We start from the raw sequence: 13,187 nt of genomic DNA, 5'->3' as shown, positions 1-13,187 counted from the left end.
GAAATTACGGTACAACGTTGAGCGTGCTGTCGATATAAAGAATTTTATTCAACAGTTTCGTACAGAAAACGATCGTTACAAATTTCCTCAATAAATATATCAACCACAAACGAACGCAAGCTCGACCATTCGAGGACGCGAATCTTAAAGATGGGCAATGCATTTCTAATGACTAAAAATATTAGTAAAAAATAGAATCTTTTATTAATCTCGGTATACTTAAATATCACTTAATACGTAACAGTTTTAGAAAGTACTGTGTTGGTAAAACATGTGCTGGCAATAGAATGGAATGGATCATCTCTTCAACAAGTTCCTAAGCACCTATGATTGCCCTAGGGACCTCTAGGGGCAAATAAGCTTCGCTGCAATTATTTAAATAGCTCCTTACACTTCAGCTTCAGCGTAAGGTTCTCCTGCTTAAGATGATCCAACTCTTCCAACTTTTTCTGCAGCTCCGCATTTTGTTTCTGTAGAAAGACAATATCTTCCTTTAGTCTCTCATTTTGTTCCATTAGGCTTCTTACTGTACTAGATTCTTTACTGGGACGTATTTCATTAGTTATCTCATCCGTCTGAACTAGGATATTCTTAATTAGGTTCGCCTGAGAATGAAAGTGCAACTCTTGCATGAATCTCAGGATTTTGGAGCTCTCCTGTTTGGTATGCGTGCTTACAATGTCCTTGATGGCATCTAGCAGCGCATCAGGATTAATTCCCTTGACATCAGACTTGTTCGAAGATTCGTGACTCTTTGCTTTCTCTTTAGCAATTTCTACCTGAGAACTGCTTCCTTTCGAACCATCCGAAGGTCTGTTCTCTTTAGCACACATATCCCACGCTTGATTGCTCTCCTTGCAGCTACCAGAACGTCTCATTCTATCTTTACTCGCAGTTTTACTCTCTGCAATTCTCACCTTTGTCTCTCTAATCTTCGTTCTGATATCGTCTTTAATTTCTTTCTCATCGGACTTTACTTTATTCTCAATGGGCTTCAGTTTAGTATCACTGGCTATTTTATCTCTCTTCTCGGATATCCTAACTTTTGTCTGTTGCTTTTTAGCATCTTGTTCTAATATCTTTTTCGTCTCCCTTATCGAGTACTCTTTCAGAACTGACTGCTTCTCTGAAAATGTGGGTTGCTCAATCTTTTGATTCAAAGTGTCTCCTTTAGGTGAATGCAGTTGGTGCAGTGGAGTAGAAGTAGCAGTCCTTGTTGTTATATGTCTATCTACCGGGATAGTATTACTTTTAGTATTTGTAGGAGGAAGCAGGCCCAAATCTTCTAAGAAAGAGTCATTCATTTTTCTTTCTTAGATAAAGAATACACGGTATCAACAACAATGATGATACACAATGCCTGTGTGTGTGTGTGTGTGTGTGTAGAAATATATCCTTCCTATGAAGATCACGTAAAAAAGTTAATTAATTAAGGAACATTCCCTAAGCATCAGTATTCCACAAATTCTTTCGATAAAATTGCTATTTTATTTTGATTGTTTAATCACAATATCCAACAGAACAGGCTATTCTGTCGCTCCGAACGAAAATTCGTCGTGCAAGTTCAATGATCAATAATGCACCAGACAATCAGAACAGCACAACTTTATTATTGCGTCAGAGTCTTTATACAATTCAAAGAGATAATGCCAGCAACAATTCTGTGCTAACCTTCGATTAAATTGAAGGACGCAAAACTTCGACGAACGACCAATTCAAATTAACTTGTTTAGTGAATCAGCTGATGCAGATTCATTACCAAATGTATAGCATCAATGTCCCTAATGATCCCTAACTGCAGGGGAAATTTAGAATCCCCTCCTCATAAATTTCATTGAATAGCACAAATTGCTCTTATTTCTACTTTAATCATTGCAAATATCTATACGTAATACAATAAAATTCGTGATAGAACGTTTCATGTATTTTGTCCAATTTTCTGAACGATGGAATATCAGAATGGACCATATAGTTTCGTCTCACACGTTCTGAAACATCGACAAAGTCTACGCCAATGGTTTCCTCGCGCCATCTGTCCAAATAGAACGGTCAGCGAGTGAACTACGTAAGACGGCAATGCAGAAATTTCGTTTGTATTTTACAGTGTTGCCGTCTCGAAAAATACAATACACAATGTTGAAGCGTGTGCTCGAGACTTTCCAACTCAACGAATCACCGAGGCAAAGTAACTGAAAATTTAGAAGAGTTTATCTATATATAATTATAGATATATCTATAAATATATATAATTATAGATATCTATAAATATATATAATTATAGATATCTATAAATATATATAATTATAGATATATCTATAATTATCTGTAACAAAATATTATTTCATAAATATCGAAACTCCGTTTGCAAACTAGAGATATACAATTTATTATCATTTCATTTATCATACTTTATAATCATTTCATTTATTCGCATTTAAACAATTTTCTAACATCATTAGTTTTTCTAGAAATAAAGATTACTCTTAATGCTTTAGAAAATTTTGACTAGAAGCGATGTAAATGAAAAGAAAAGAACTAATTAAATTACATTTAATACGATCTCGATTGTCAAAAAATCTGAACAAACATCAATTACGATCAAATAGGATCTTCGAAAAAGTTAGGAGTCAATCTGTCGAGACTTGAAACAATTGATCTATGTATTAGTTCGAACTCATTTTACTGCCGGCTTAAATTATAGTTATAAATTGTAATTTCTTCATTCGCGCTTTATGCGTGAAAGCTGCCTATACTTTCGCATTTCAGCAACGTGATAAACCGCCTCTACTACTGCAGAAACGTCGCAAACGTAGCAGATAGATAATGATCGCGAATCTAATCGTGTCATTGGATAACGTAGCTTGAAAACAATCGCGATCATTGCATAATAAATGTGCTAGGAAAATGCGGCCGTCGCCGAAGGCTCGAGAAAAGAAACCAGGGAGAAGGAACTACTGCTCCACTTCTTTCGAACAATTTCAAGCAGCTGGTGCGAGCGTTGATCTCGCTCCTCTCCCGAATCGTTTAACATTATAATGACGAGGTCCCCGAGAGAACAGTCGCGACAGGTAGGAACATGCCCGGAGACCTGTTGCGAGAGAACGGACCCCCCGCAGCCTGCGTTCACCGTCAAATGTTATCTTCATCTATCCCGGCCTAGAGACACGAGCAGTTAAAGATCTTAGACTCCCGAGCTCCTCTCATTCGGCCGTGCAAAAGTATTTCGTACGAGTTGCCGTTAGCATCGGCGTAATCCTCGGGGCCATTCTTTGGTACGCGAAAGCATCGTTGGTCGAGACATCCGTTGGTTGGTCCCGAAATCTCTCCCTTCGCGGATCGCGATCGGAATTCACGGTTCGGGATCGCGAAGGCGATTAAAATCAACGAATTCACAGACAGGCGAAATGTCACCAGATTAAGAGATTATCGGGACGTGACAATCAAGAACGCGGGGGTAATTGCCGGCAGCTTGTAACACAATGATCACGCGCGATAATGGCATGCTAAGACCTGCTAGACACTGGACGACAACGTGTGCCGCGATCGACTTGCGTCACGCACGCACGCTGAATAATTAATGATACCGAATGCCGAAAGAAATAAATGTACGCCACGAGGAATCGAGTAAACATACCACGGAATTAATTTCGGCGTGTCGCGAGCCCGGAACCTGCTCGTGTTAATCGATCGGGGTACACGTCCACCTGGAACATTATCATTCGGAAAATTACCATTCGCCATTTCGGCTGATAGATCCCTTGCGTAAGACGCGCCACTGTCTACGATTGTTGCAACATCGCCTAAAATCGTGTTCTGTATTTTGTGCTTAACGCATGGGCGGCGGAAGTTATGGGCAAAAATATACGTACGTGATAATTAATAATAAATAAATATATAAATATATTTATACATTTATAATAAATATATATGTATATAAAATGTAATACATGTAATAAATAAATATACGTAATAATTTGAAATAATAAAAATAGTATAAATAAATGTATATAGTATAAATGGTATAAATAATGATGAAAACATTTATAATCTGGGTCCACGTAGACCCGAACACAGCCATTCGAGTATTAATCGTGCACTTTTGCGATATTTTCTGTTGCGTTTCTGACAAGATGATAATAAATGTTTAACTTCTTCTGAGATTTAATTTAATTGATCGCTCTATTTGCTTCTAAAGAAATCAGGAAAAATTCCGCGGCTCATCAACCCCAAAAATTCCCACAAAATCTGAGATCAATTAAACTGAATCTAGAAAGTTAAACTTTATCGTAGTGCACGATGTTTTGACCCTTTCGCTTTCTAAATATCCTAGCAAAATTCAATTAATCCCAATATAATACAATAAAAATTAATTTTGAAAACTAGTAAATAATTATTGTCACTCATTAAGAGCTCAATGAAGACCAGCAAGAAATTGGTTAATAGAGATATTAATGATTAACTACTAAACCCCTCAGCCTATCATTTCTTTCACTTCTACATTAATGACAACGTTTTACAGTAAGAAAATATATATTCGTTGTGCCAAGTTTATTTTATATAACATGAATGTTCAAGTACTGATAAAAAACAAATTAAATCTTATTTCAATACAAAATAAATGAATAACGTCTAAGTGTAATAAATAATAATTCTGTTCGAGATCTTCGTCACGAGACTGACACAATATCGTGGTACAAGATCTTAATTATTCAATAAAATTTTATCGTACATGAACGAACTAATAAGAAGCAAAATCTTGAAAATAGACGAATAAATAATCTTCCCAATTCTAAGGTTGGGGGAAGAGGAGAAGGAACGAAATCGCGGAGAGGGCAAAAAATAAAATCGGGTACGCGAACACATAGATCGGGATCCACGTACGCGATACACGCGTTTGTTTACGTAAGAGCGTGCGGGTGTACGGTTTTATCTGATTGCCTCGGCCCAGGAGTCGTTTCAAGAAAGTTATACGACCGTCATTACATCGTAGAGACGCGAGAGAGCAAAAACGAATATTATAATCGAGCGAACGGCCGCTTTTGAACCATTTCTTCTCCGCCACGGCTGTCCGATCGAACATTCCTCCGCGAGTTGTTAATTATCATCCCCGCTGTTAAGTAATTGTCACGCAACGCTTCTGTAACGGGACGCGTGTTGCGCAACCTCTTAAATTAATAACAGAGAGTAAAACAATATTTTGCGGTTGCGCCGGAGTGATAGATCGTCCGGCATTATTCTTCCGCTTTTGTTTCTTGCGGAGATCCATAACCGTCTGTGTTGCTTTGTACTTAGCTGCCAACCCGGAATTGGCAGTCCCTGTGTCAGTCGACGAGTGGAACGAATTCTTTTGTCCGTTTTGCGGGGTGGGGGACAGTCGCGGATTCATATGGGTGCCATGTGTGGGGAACAGAACGCCTTGCTCACGGCAACCGCGTTGCTCTCTCGTGCATCGGGTGGCCTGAGTCTCCACCCAATGAAGTAATTAAGAGATAGAGAGATTAGCATCCTCGGAAGAGGATTGTCTAATAGTATTGTCTAATATAAACGTTACCAGTGCGTACTAATATATATTATATTATATTACATTACATTACATTTACATTGCGTTTACATTGCGTTTACATTGCGTTTACATTGCGTTTAGATTGCGTTTACCTTGGGTTTACCTTGCGTTTACCTTGCGTTTACCTTGCGTTTACCTTGCGTTTACCTTGCGTTTACCTTGCGTTTAGATTGCGTTTAGATTGCGTTTACATTGCGTTTAGATTGCGTTTACATTGCGTTTACATTGCGTTTAGATTGCGTTTAGATTGCGTTTAGATTGCGTTTACCTTGCGTTTACCTTGCGTTTACCTTGCGTTTACCTTGCGTTTACCTTGCGTTTACCTTGCGTTTACCTTGCGTTTACCTTGCGTTTACCTTGCGTTTACCTTGCGTTTACCTTGCGTTTACCTTGCGTTTACCTTGCGTTTACCTTGCGTTTACCTTGCGTTTACCTTGCGTTTACCTTGCGTTTACCTTGCGTTTACCTTGCGTTTACCTTGCGTTTACCTTGCGTTTACCTTGCGTTTACCTTGCGTTTACCTTGCGTTTACCTTGCGTTTACCTTGCGTTTACCTTGCGTTTACCTTGCGTTTACCTTGCGTTTACCTTGCGTTTACCTTGCGTTTACCTTGCGTTTACCTTGCATTTGCATTGCATTTGCATTGCATTTGTATTGCATTTGCATTGCATTTGCATTGCATTTACATTGCATTTACATTACGTTATATTATATTCTGCAGAAATTTATACAATTATCTGCAGACAGCGAGTTCTACAACAAACAATTTGTCGATGTCCTGCACTAGCTCGTCCAATAATTATTACATGATTTATACACTGTGTTCACGAGAAGAAAATGAAATAACCTTCTTCAACCTTACACGTCCCAAATTGAAGGAAAATTAAAAGTGATAGAATTGTCCTCCAACTCTGCAGAAGTTCGCACAACCATCTCTAAATAGGATATTCTATCACAACGAAATTAAAAATGTTTCTTATCAATATTCTTAAAAATCTTCATTAATACAACGTCTATTGATCTGTATAATGGTCGTCGGAAGCTTTTACTCGTATAAGAACAAAATAAAATGCTCCATGTTGAATCGTGCGCCGTACCCTGTGAATAGAAACGCGACAGAATATCTTCGAAAATGTCGCGATGGTTCGTACAATTGCCACGAAACAGGAAGCTCGCGGAACAGACGGAAAAGCTCGCGGTGCAACGCGAACCCGGCGACAAGATCGTTAGGACAAATTACCGCGGCGGAGTCGTAAAGCACGGGACTGGTTTAATTACACACACACACGGTGTTCCGTGGTCGCGGGCGAAACGTTTCTGTCGCAACCGCGAGCCAATAAACCCGCCGGGGGAAAATCTTTGTTAAAAGATCGCCGTGAACCAGATAAATCTCAATACAAAGTCAATTATAGTTGGCAGCTATGGCCGGCACGGTGGGCGTGAATGGGTCGGGCGACGCGTTTGCATCACACGCGCGACCGTGGTCCGCGTTGATTTACAAATTCTAGGGAAGTTGGGAAACCACGGCTGACTGACAGCCCCGACGAGACTCGCCGCCTTTACGACGTCTTTCTTGGCCCCTAACTACCCCATAAACGTTATTTATCAGCGGGCCCGAGAGTTTCGCACTTGACAGTGCAGCGAATTAGGGCTGCTAGTTGTAGGAGCACTCGTTGCCAGCTTCTCGGTACCGATTTTTCGTTGCTCAAGTTCAAGTCACAGAGATTAGCTAAATGCTGTTTCATTTAGGGAGATTGCATCGTAACTTGTGGTCGAAATGGATGCGTAACTTCATTCAAGATGGTCGAGATTATTCATTTAATGCCGAACATCTCGAAAATAATGTTGAAAGGTATTTAATGCAGGACGTCGTTCGTGATTTTTTACTATTAATTTGCAGCATTTGTTCCTTTAAAAACATAGTTCACCATTCTTTGACTACGGCTATTTTGCCGGACGGTACCTTGACAGGTTCGTTACGAATTTTCGAACAGTTTTAAGTTAACGAAGAACAGTTTCTAAGCGCATAAACTTTATTAACGCTTGGAATGAACGTGATCACAGAAATCTTTTAATTTACGATTATAGAAATAGTGAGCATTTACTAGGAATTTATTCAATATATTATATTCTTAATATATATTAAAATAAGAACTTCATATTTGTATATTTCTATATTAAAAATAATAGAAAACAAAAATACACAAATATGATATTTTGTTAAATTTTCGTTTGGACATCAGTAAGAATATAAAACTTACTTTGAATTTAGAAATATGAACACTGCTGTATATATTGCAATAAAAATAGCCAAAGATCTGTATCAGCATATGCTTGTTACATTTATGAAGCAACGTGAGTCAATATTAAAGTTTCTAAGGCAATCAACGACGTTATTTATTACTTCGAAAGGAAATAATCTGTCCGTCACAGCTCGCCTGTTCTTCGAAATTGTTATTATCAGAGCGATTAGTACAGGTGCGATGTTATAATCGCGCCAGAGCATTTGTCATCCTAGAGCAAGAAATCGCAAAAATTTATCAAATTTTTTTAATTTAGCAAATATTTATTTTATTATTAATCGCCGTCTTCTCTCTATCATTTTTATTGTAGCCAGCTTGATAGGGAGAGCGAAGAGCACTCGCATGTTGAAAATTACATGAAACTAGAGAGTTATAAAGTGTTCCAAGCGTGTTGGATTTTCTGAAGTCCTTACATGTTCGGTTTTATGAAGATTGAAATCGTGCAAGATTTGAATAAAGTTTCAGCTCCTCGACAATGTGACGTGAGGGAGAACGACGAGACATAGAAGCGCGGAGAGTAAGGATTAATAATTGCAGGCCCTTAGCCCGATTGCTCGAGAAGAAGCTCGGGAGAGGATATGACCGAAGAAGCTAAATTGAAACGTAAAAGCGAACTAGGAAATAATCAAGGAGCGTTCCGTGCGCTTCTTCTTCTACAAACAGGGCATAAAACCCGGCCGGCCATAAATCCGCGACCTACGGCGAGCACCGACCGAGTCACTCGCTTCAGCTCGCCTCGTGTTTCTTTACGTTGCACCACCTTTTCCTTATGTGCAGAACTAATTCTGTTGTCTAATGGACAGTGGGATCATCCTCCTACCGTCTGCCTCGCGAATAATCAGAGAAACAAATTTACCCGTGCCTCGAACCGTTTTCAAGACTGGAGAACGATTCGGGAACGGCTTACAGTAATTTCTCCCTAATTCGCGTTCAGATTGCCCACAAAAATGGACAATTTGGACAAATGGATAATCGTTAATTATAAAATAATAATAATAATCGTATCTCCTCTTTCAAAATGGTCCATTTTTGTGCGCAATCTGAGCGCGAATTATGGAGAAATTAGTGTATATGGATTTGCGATGGAAATGTAGTCGGTGAAATTTAAACCTGTCGACAGATTTGAAGGAATTAGGAACCTCGAATTTTCACTAATTAATTGATTCTTTTTCTTCTTCTCCATATTTCATTAATCCCATCGCTGCAGTTTAAGGAGAATCATTTAGCTGAAAGCCAAACACTAGTAATTTTTCAAATTAAATTGTAATAGTATATATATTTTTAAAGCATTTTTTACGCTGAATCGAATTATGAAGAAATTAATTTTCCAGCTCTTTGATTCTTTTATTTAGAAAAATGATTATTTTGTGAGAAAGTTATCGACTCGAAAAGATGTTTTCTTCAAAAACTTGTACATAAATGACAATAAAAGTTTCAGCTTGAAAGCTTCAGTTTTGTTCGAATTATTTTAATTTTAACATTACTTGACTTAAAGAACAATTTTCTCTTTCCGTTTCACTAGATCGTGAGTAATGATCTAGTAAGCTTTACGAAGATCCAATGAAAATTGGAAGAGAGTTTGGAAGATCGATCAGTTTCGTTGGTCGCGCGATCAAGTTTGCTGCATCGAATTTGCGAATCGCGTGTTTAGCACGTTACTCGCCTAAGCCTTCTTCCATTTACGACTTCGCGCAATCATTCAGCTAATGAAATAAACGAGGCGAGTTACGGATTTCGCAGCGCAGCGGGTGATTTACTGGGAGAAACTGCTTTCGATGGAAACCATGGGGACGTTCCCTCCTGTTGCTTTAATGAGCCATTTGGCGACGTTTAATGCAGGCACTAACGCCACAGCGATCGTAGGTCAAAATGAGAATAGCATTTCGAAGTTAGAGACTTTGCACTTTGAAATGGGCCACGAACCATCCCCAAACGATAATTTTCAACGAAGTTACAGTCCCTTGAAGTTTGTCTGATTTCGGGTCCCCGGAAATCTGCTGACATCACATTCTCGATTCAAGTAGCCATAACATAGCCAAAAAAAATCGTAGATCAAAAATTTTGAGCTTATTAGAACGACGAGACTTCGTCCTTGGAGATCATTCTAATTTCATTCGCCAAAAAAATTTGTTGCGCTTCCCAGAGGTCTGCGAAGTTGAATTTTCGTAAAAAGATAAACATTGTTACAAAAAGTACTGTCATTAACGGTCCAGCGATGCTATTTCAAAAAAGTTAAAAGATCGTTAAAATGTAAACTTCTCCCTTTAAAATGAGCCTAGAAGCATGGCGATACGATCATTTTCAACAAAGTTACAGCGTTTTGAGGTTCGTCAAACTTTGACGTATTATTTTCACCGCTGATTTCGGGTTCCCAGAAACACTCACAGCACACTTCTGATTCAAATGGCCATAACTTTGCAAAAAAAAAATCGTAGATCATCATTCTTGAGCTGATCGGAAAGGAAAGACTTCCCTCTTTGCGATCGCGTTCGTTCCATTTCGAAGAAAAATTCTGCCGATTGGATATGCGATTCGTAATACTGCGGTGTTTTGTAAACATTCGTAAGGCCCACGTCGCGGAAAAGAATGGGCCTGGAGTGGGGCACAGTCGCTGTACGTTCGAAACGGGGGCCCCCAGGGGCCGTTTAAAGTCCCGACAGCGCGATATATATCGATCGGGCCGTGGCGATTGCGTAATTGCAATTAAAGCGATCTTGTAATCGTAAGGCCGGGTATAATTAATGAACTAAATCGTGCTGACGCTCCGAGCGAGTGTCTATCGCGCGGCACGATCGTGTTGCGGGCCGTGAGTAAGCGCAATTTGCCATATTGTCTCTAATAATCCCGGCTAATTAGTTTTGTCTCCCGTTTATATCGGTCGTCTGCCTGGCGCGGCTTCCACCCGCTCTCTCGGCCTCTCCTTTGCGCTCTCTCCCGCTCTCTCCTGCTCTCTCTCTCTCTCTCTCCCTCTTTCTCTCTCTCGGGTCCCGGCAGACGGAAGAGAAAGCATCGCCCACGCGTTTGCCGTGGTCGTTGAAAAACTTTTTTTCGGGACGTCGACGGCACGGCGCGCCGGCCGCGGAAATCGCGAGAACCTTTACAAGCTTCTCTCCTCGTCGCCGCCGCCATTATAACGCTAATAATAATCGTTATTATTACACCTACGACTCGGAAACACGTATCCCATCGGTCGTTCGTCCGACCAGCCAAGTTCACCGAACAATGCGGACGGATGCTTATGCTTTTATTAGCTTGTTACAATTGAATTGCTCGATTTTATGGCGCCGATCTTTTACAACTCGATTTGAGCGCTTCAATCGACACCGATCGTCCGCATCGTCGATCTTCCCGTGAATTCAAGCATCGATACTCCTCAGGAAATTGATCGTCATGATCGCGCTGCTTGAAACCGATGAGAAAAAGTCTATAAATAACAGATTTGAAAGGCGACAACTTTTTTTGGAACTGGTCTAAAACGACTTGAATTCGTTTTAGACGACAGGACTAGGAATTTCGAACGACAAGAAAAGCTCTTGTTCTTTACAGATGTACAAATTGTAATTTTTGGTACCGAAAGTATCGAAAGTCGCGACAAGACTGCGATTTCCGATTCTTTCCGACCCATAAAAACGTGAACTGATTCCGATAAAATTACCGAGATCGACGAAACGCATTTCTTTAAATTTCTATTATAGGACGTGACAAAAAATTTGTATCGTCATTCCAAGTAATAGCAAAATTTTAGAAAAAATATCGGAGAGTGATTGTCTATCATCTAAAGAAACATTCGATTCGTTTAGATTATTTTTAAGAATGTTATACCGTACTAAAAGCAATGCCAATATTTCTTTCGCCCGTTGTACACATGTATCTCGCGATTATGCCTCCATTAAATCTCCACGAAACCTTCAACTTCCTCGCAATGCATGCCTCTTTCGTTTCAATTTTCGCAATTCGCAGTAAACTCATTTCAATTTCGTGTTCCGTACGCGTGAAATCCGATCCGTGGAAAGTGCAGCGCCGAGGGATCGATCGATAAGAGTTTCAATTTAGAAGCGACAGAGGAAACAGGTTTCGTTATTGAAAGCACCGGCCACTCTCCGGCACGCATTGCGTGGGTAATTTAATTGTCGATTAACTGGCCGTTCAATAACAATAATATTAAATCGACTTTTCCGACGAGAACGGTTCCAGCACCGAATTAGTCGCTATCAATTACACGCGGCCGATTTCACGGCGCGAGCCGGCCGTTGAGCACGGACAATTATGCCGATCGAATCGTATCAATGCTCGGTGTGATTTAATTGGAGCGCCTTCGCCGCGTTATTCGATACGTCAAGGATAACGTCAGCCCCGAGCCGATTCGGCGCCGTGCAACAGACGAACGCCGAATAAGTTAATTAACGCCCCCTTTGGTGGCGGATCGGTCGCGCGTGTGCCGGCCAGCATCGGATCGATTAGGTCGAAGGAACGGCGACCTGGAGAAAAAAGAGCAACGAAAGTATGTCATAATAGACGCGTTGGACGCGCGTGCAGGCTCCGCGCGCCGGTGTTCGCGCAATTATCGAGTCGAAATCGCGAACGTTGTCATAATTAATCAATTTGCTGAAAGAGCTTTTACCTGAAAGGAAACGGCTGCGATACGCGTTTCCCGCATAATACACTCGCTGCAAAGTGCGCGCCGTTTAGTGTTGCGGTCCATGCAGCGTTTGCACGGCGCACAATCGACGGTAACAATAACTCAGCGGCGGCCGAGTCAAAGAAAATTCTGCGATTGTTCGGAACGGTCCGTCGGGAACCGCGCGAGCTTCGGAGCAGCGCGGATGTGGTACGCCCATAGGAGATGGTTTAATGGTTTCATTAAATCTCGGTGGGACCCGATACACGCGATTTTACGATCATTAGTCGTAAAACTCGGCCGCGAGAGTGTATCAATAATGAGATCAAGGTGGCACCGATCCGAGACAAAGTTTGAAAATCACTTTGCCCGAGCGATCCAGATCGGAGGGGTACGCCCACGTCCCGGGGAACAGGCGCGAGTGATCTATTTACGATCAGGTGTGATCTATCGGCGATCGACGCCCGTGGGTGGCGGACATTCGATCCACGGCACTCGATCTCCGCGCCGGTGAGAGGTCATTCTGACTCATTTGAGCCACCAACGTGTGACGTATTAGTGCGCTCCGAGCGCGAGCTGGATCGAGGGACGCGCACTCGTGCACCGGCAAAAATAATTAGCGAGCATTAGCCGCGATAGATCGGACCATCTGGACGGCCGCGCGAGTTAATTGATGTCGAAGAGCCATTGCAGCGATGCCGAG

The 13,187-nt window shown here is 40.9% G+C and overlaps 1 protein-coding gene across 1 annotated transcript; it reads right to left on the bottom strand.

Moving 5' to 3' along the window:
• Positions 1–24: 24 nt before the first annotated feature.
• On the bottom strand, positions 25–1,738 carry LOC117225379 (uncharacterized). The gene has a single exon (XM_033478906.2). It carries the CDS (start codon positions 1,302–1,304, stop codon positions 372–374), a length of 933 nt encoding a protein of 310 aa, XP_033334797.2. The 5' UTR covers positions 1,305–1,738; the 3' UTR covers positions 25–371.
• Positions 1,739–13,187: the final 11,449 nt, after the last annotated feature.

The sequence above is a fragment of the Megalopta genalis genome, chromosome 4, assembly GCF_051020955.1.
Source record: "Megalopta genalis isolate 19385.01 chromosome 4, iyMegGena1_principal, whole genome shotgun sequence".
In the NCBI taxonomy this organism is placed as follows: Eukaryota; Metazoa; Arthropoda; class Insecta; order Hymenoptera; family Halictidae; genus Megalopta; species Megalopta genalis.
The sequence above is the reverse complement of the archived record's forward strand: the minus strand, read 5'-3'. Positions and strand labels throughout refer to the sequence as shown.

Coding starts and splice junctions, on each gene's coding strand:
- LOC117225379 (XM_033478906.2), bottom strand. CDS start 1,304: ATGAATGACTCTTTCTTAGAAGATTTGGGCCTGCTTCCTCCTACAAAT.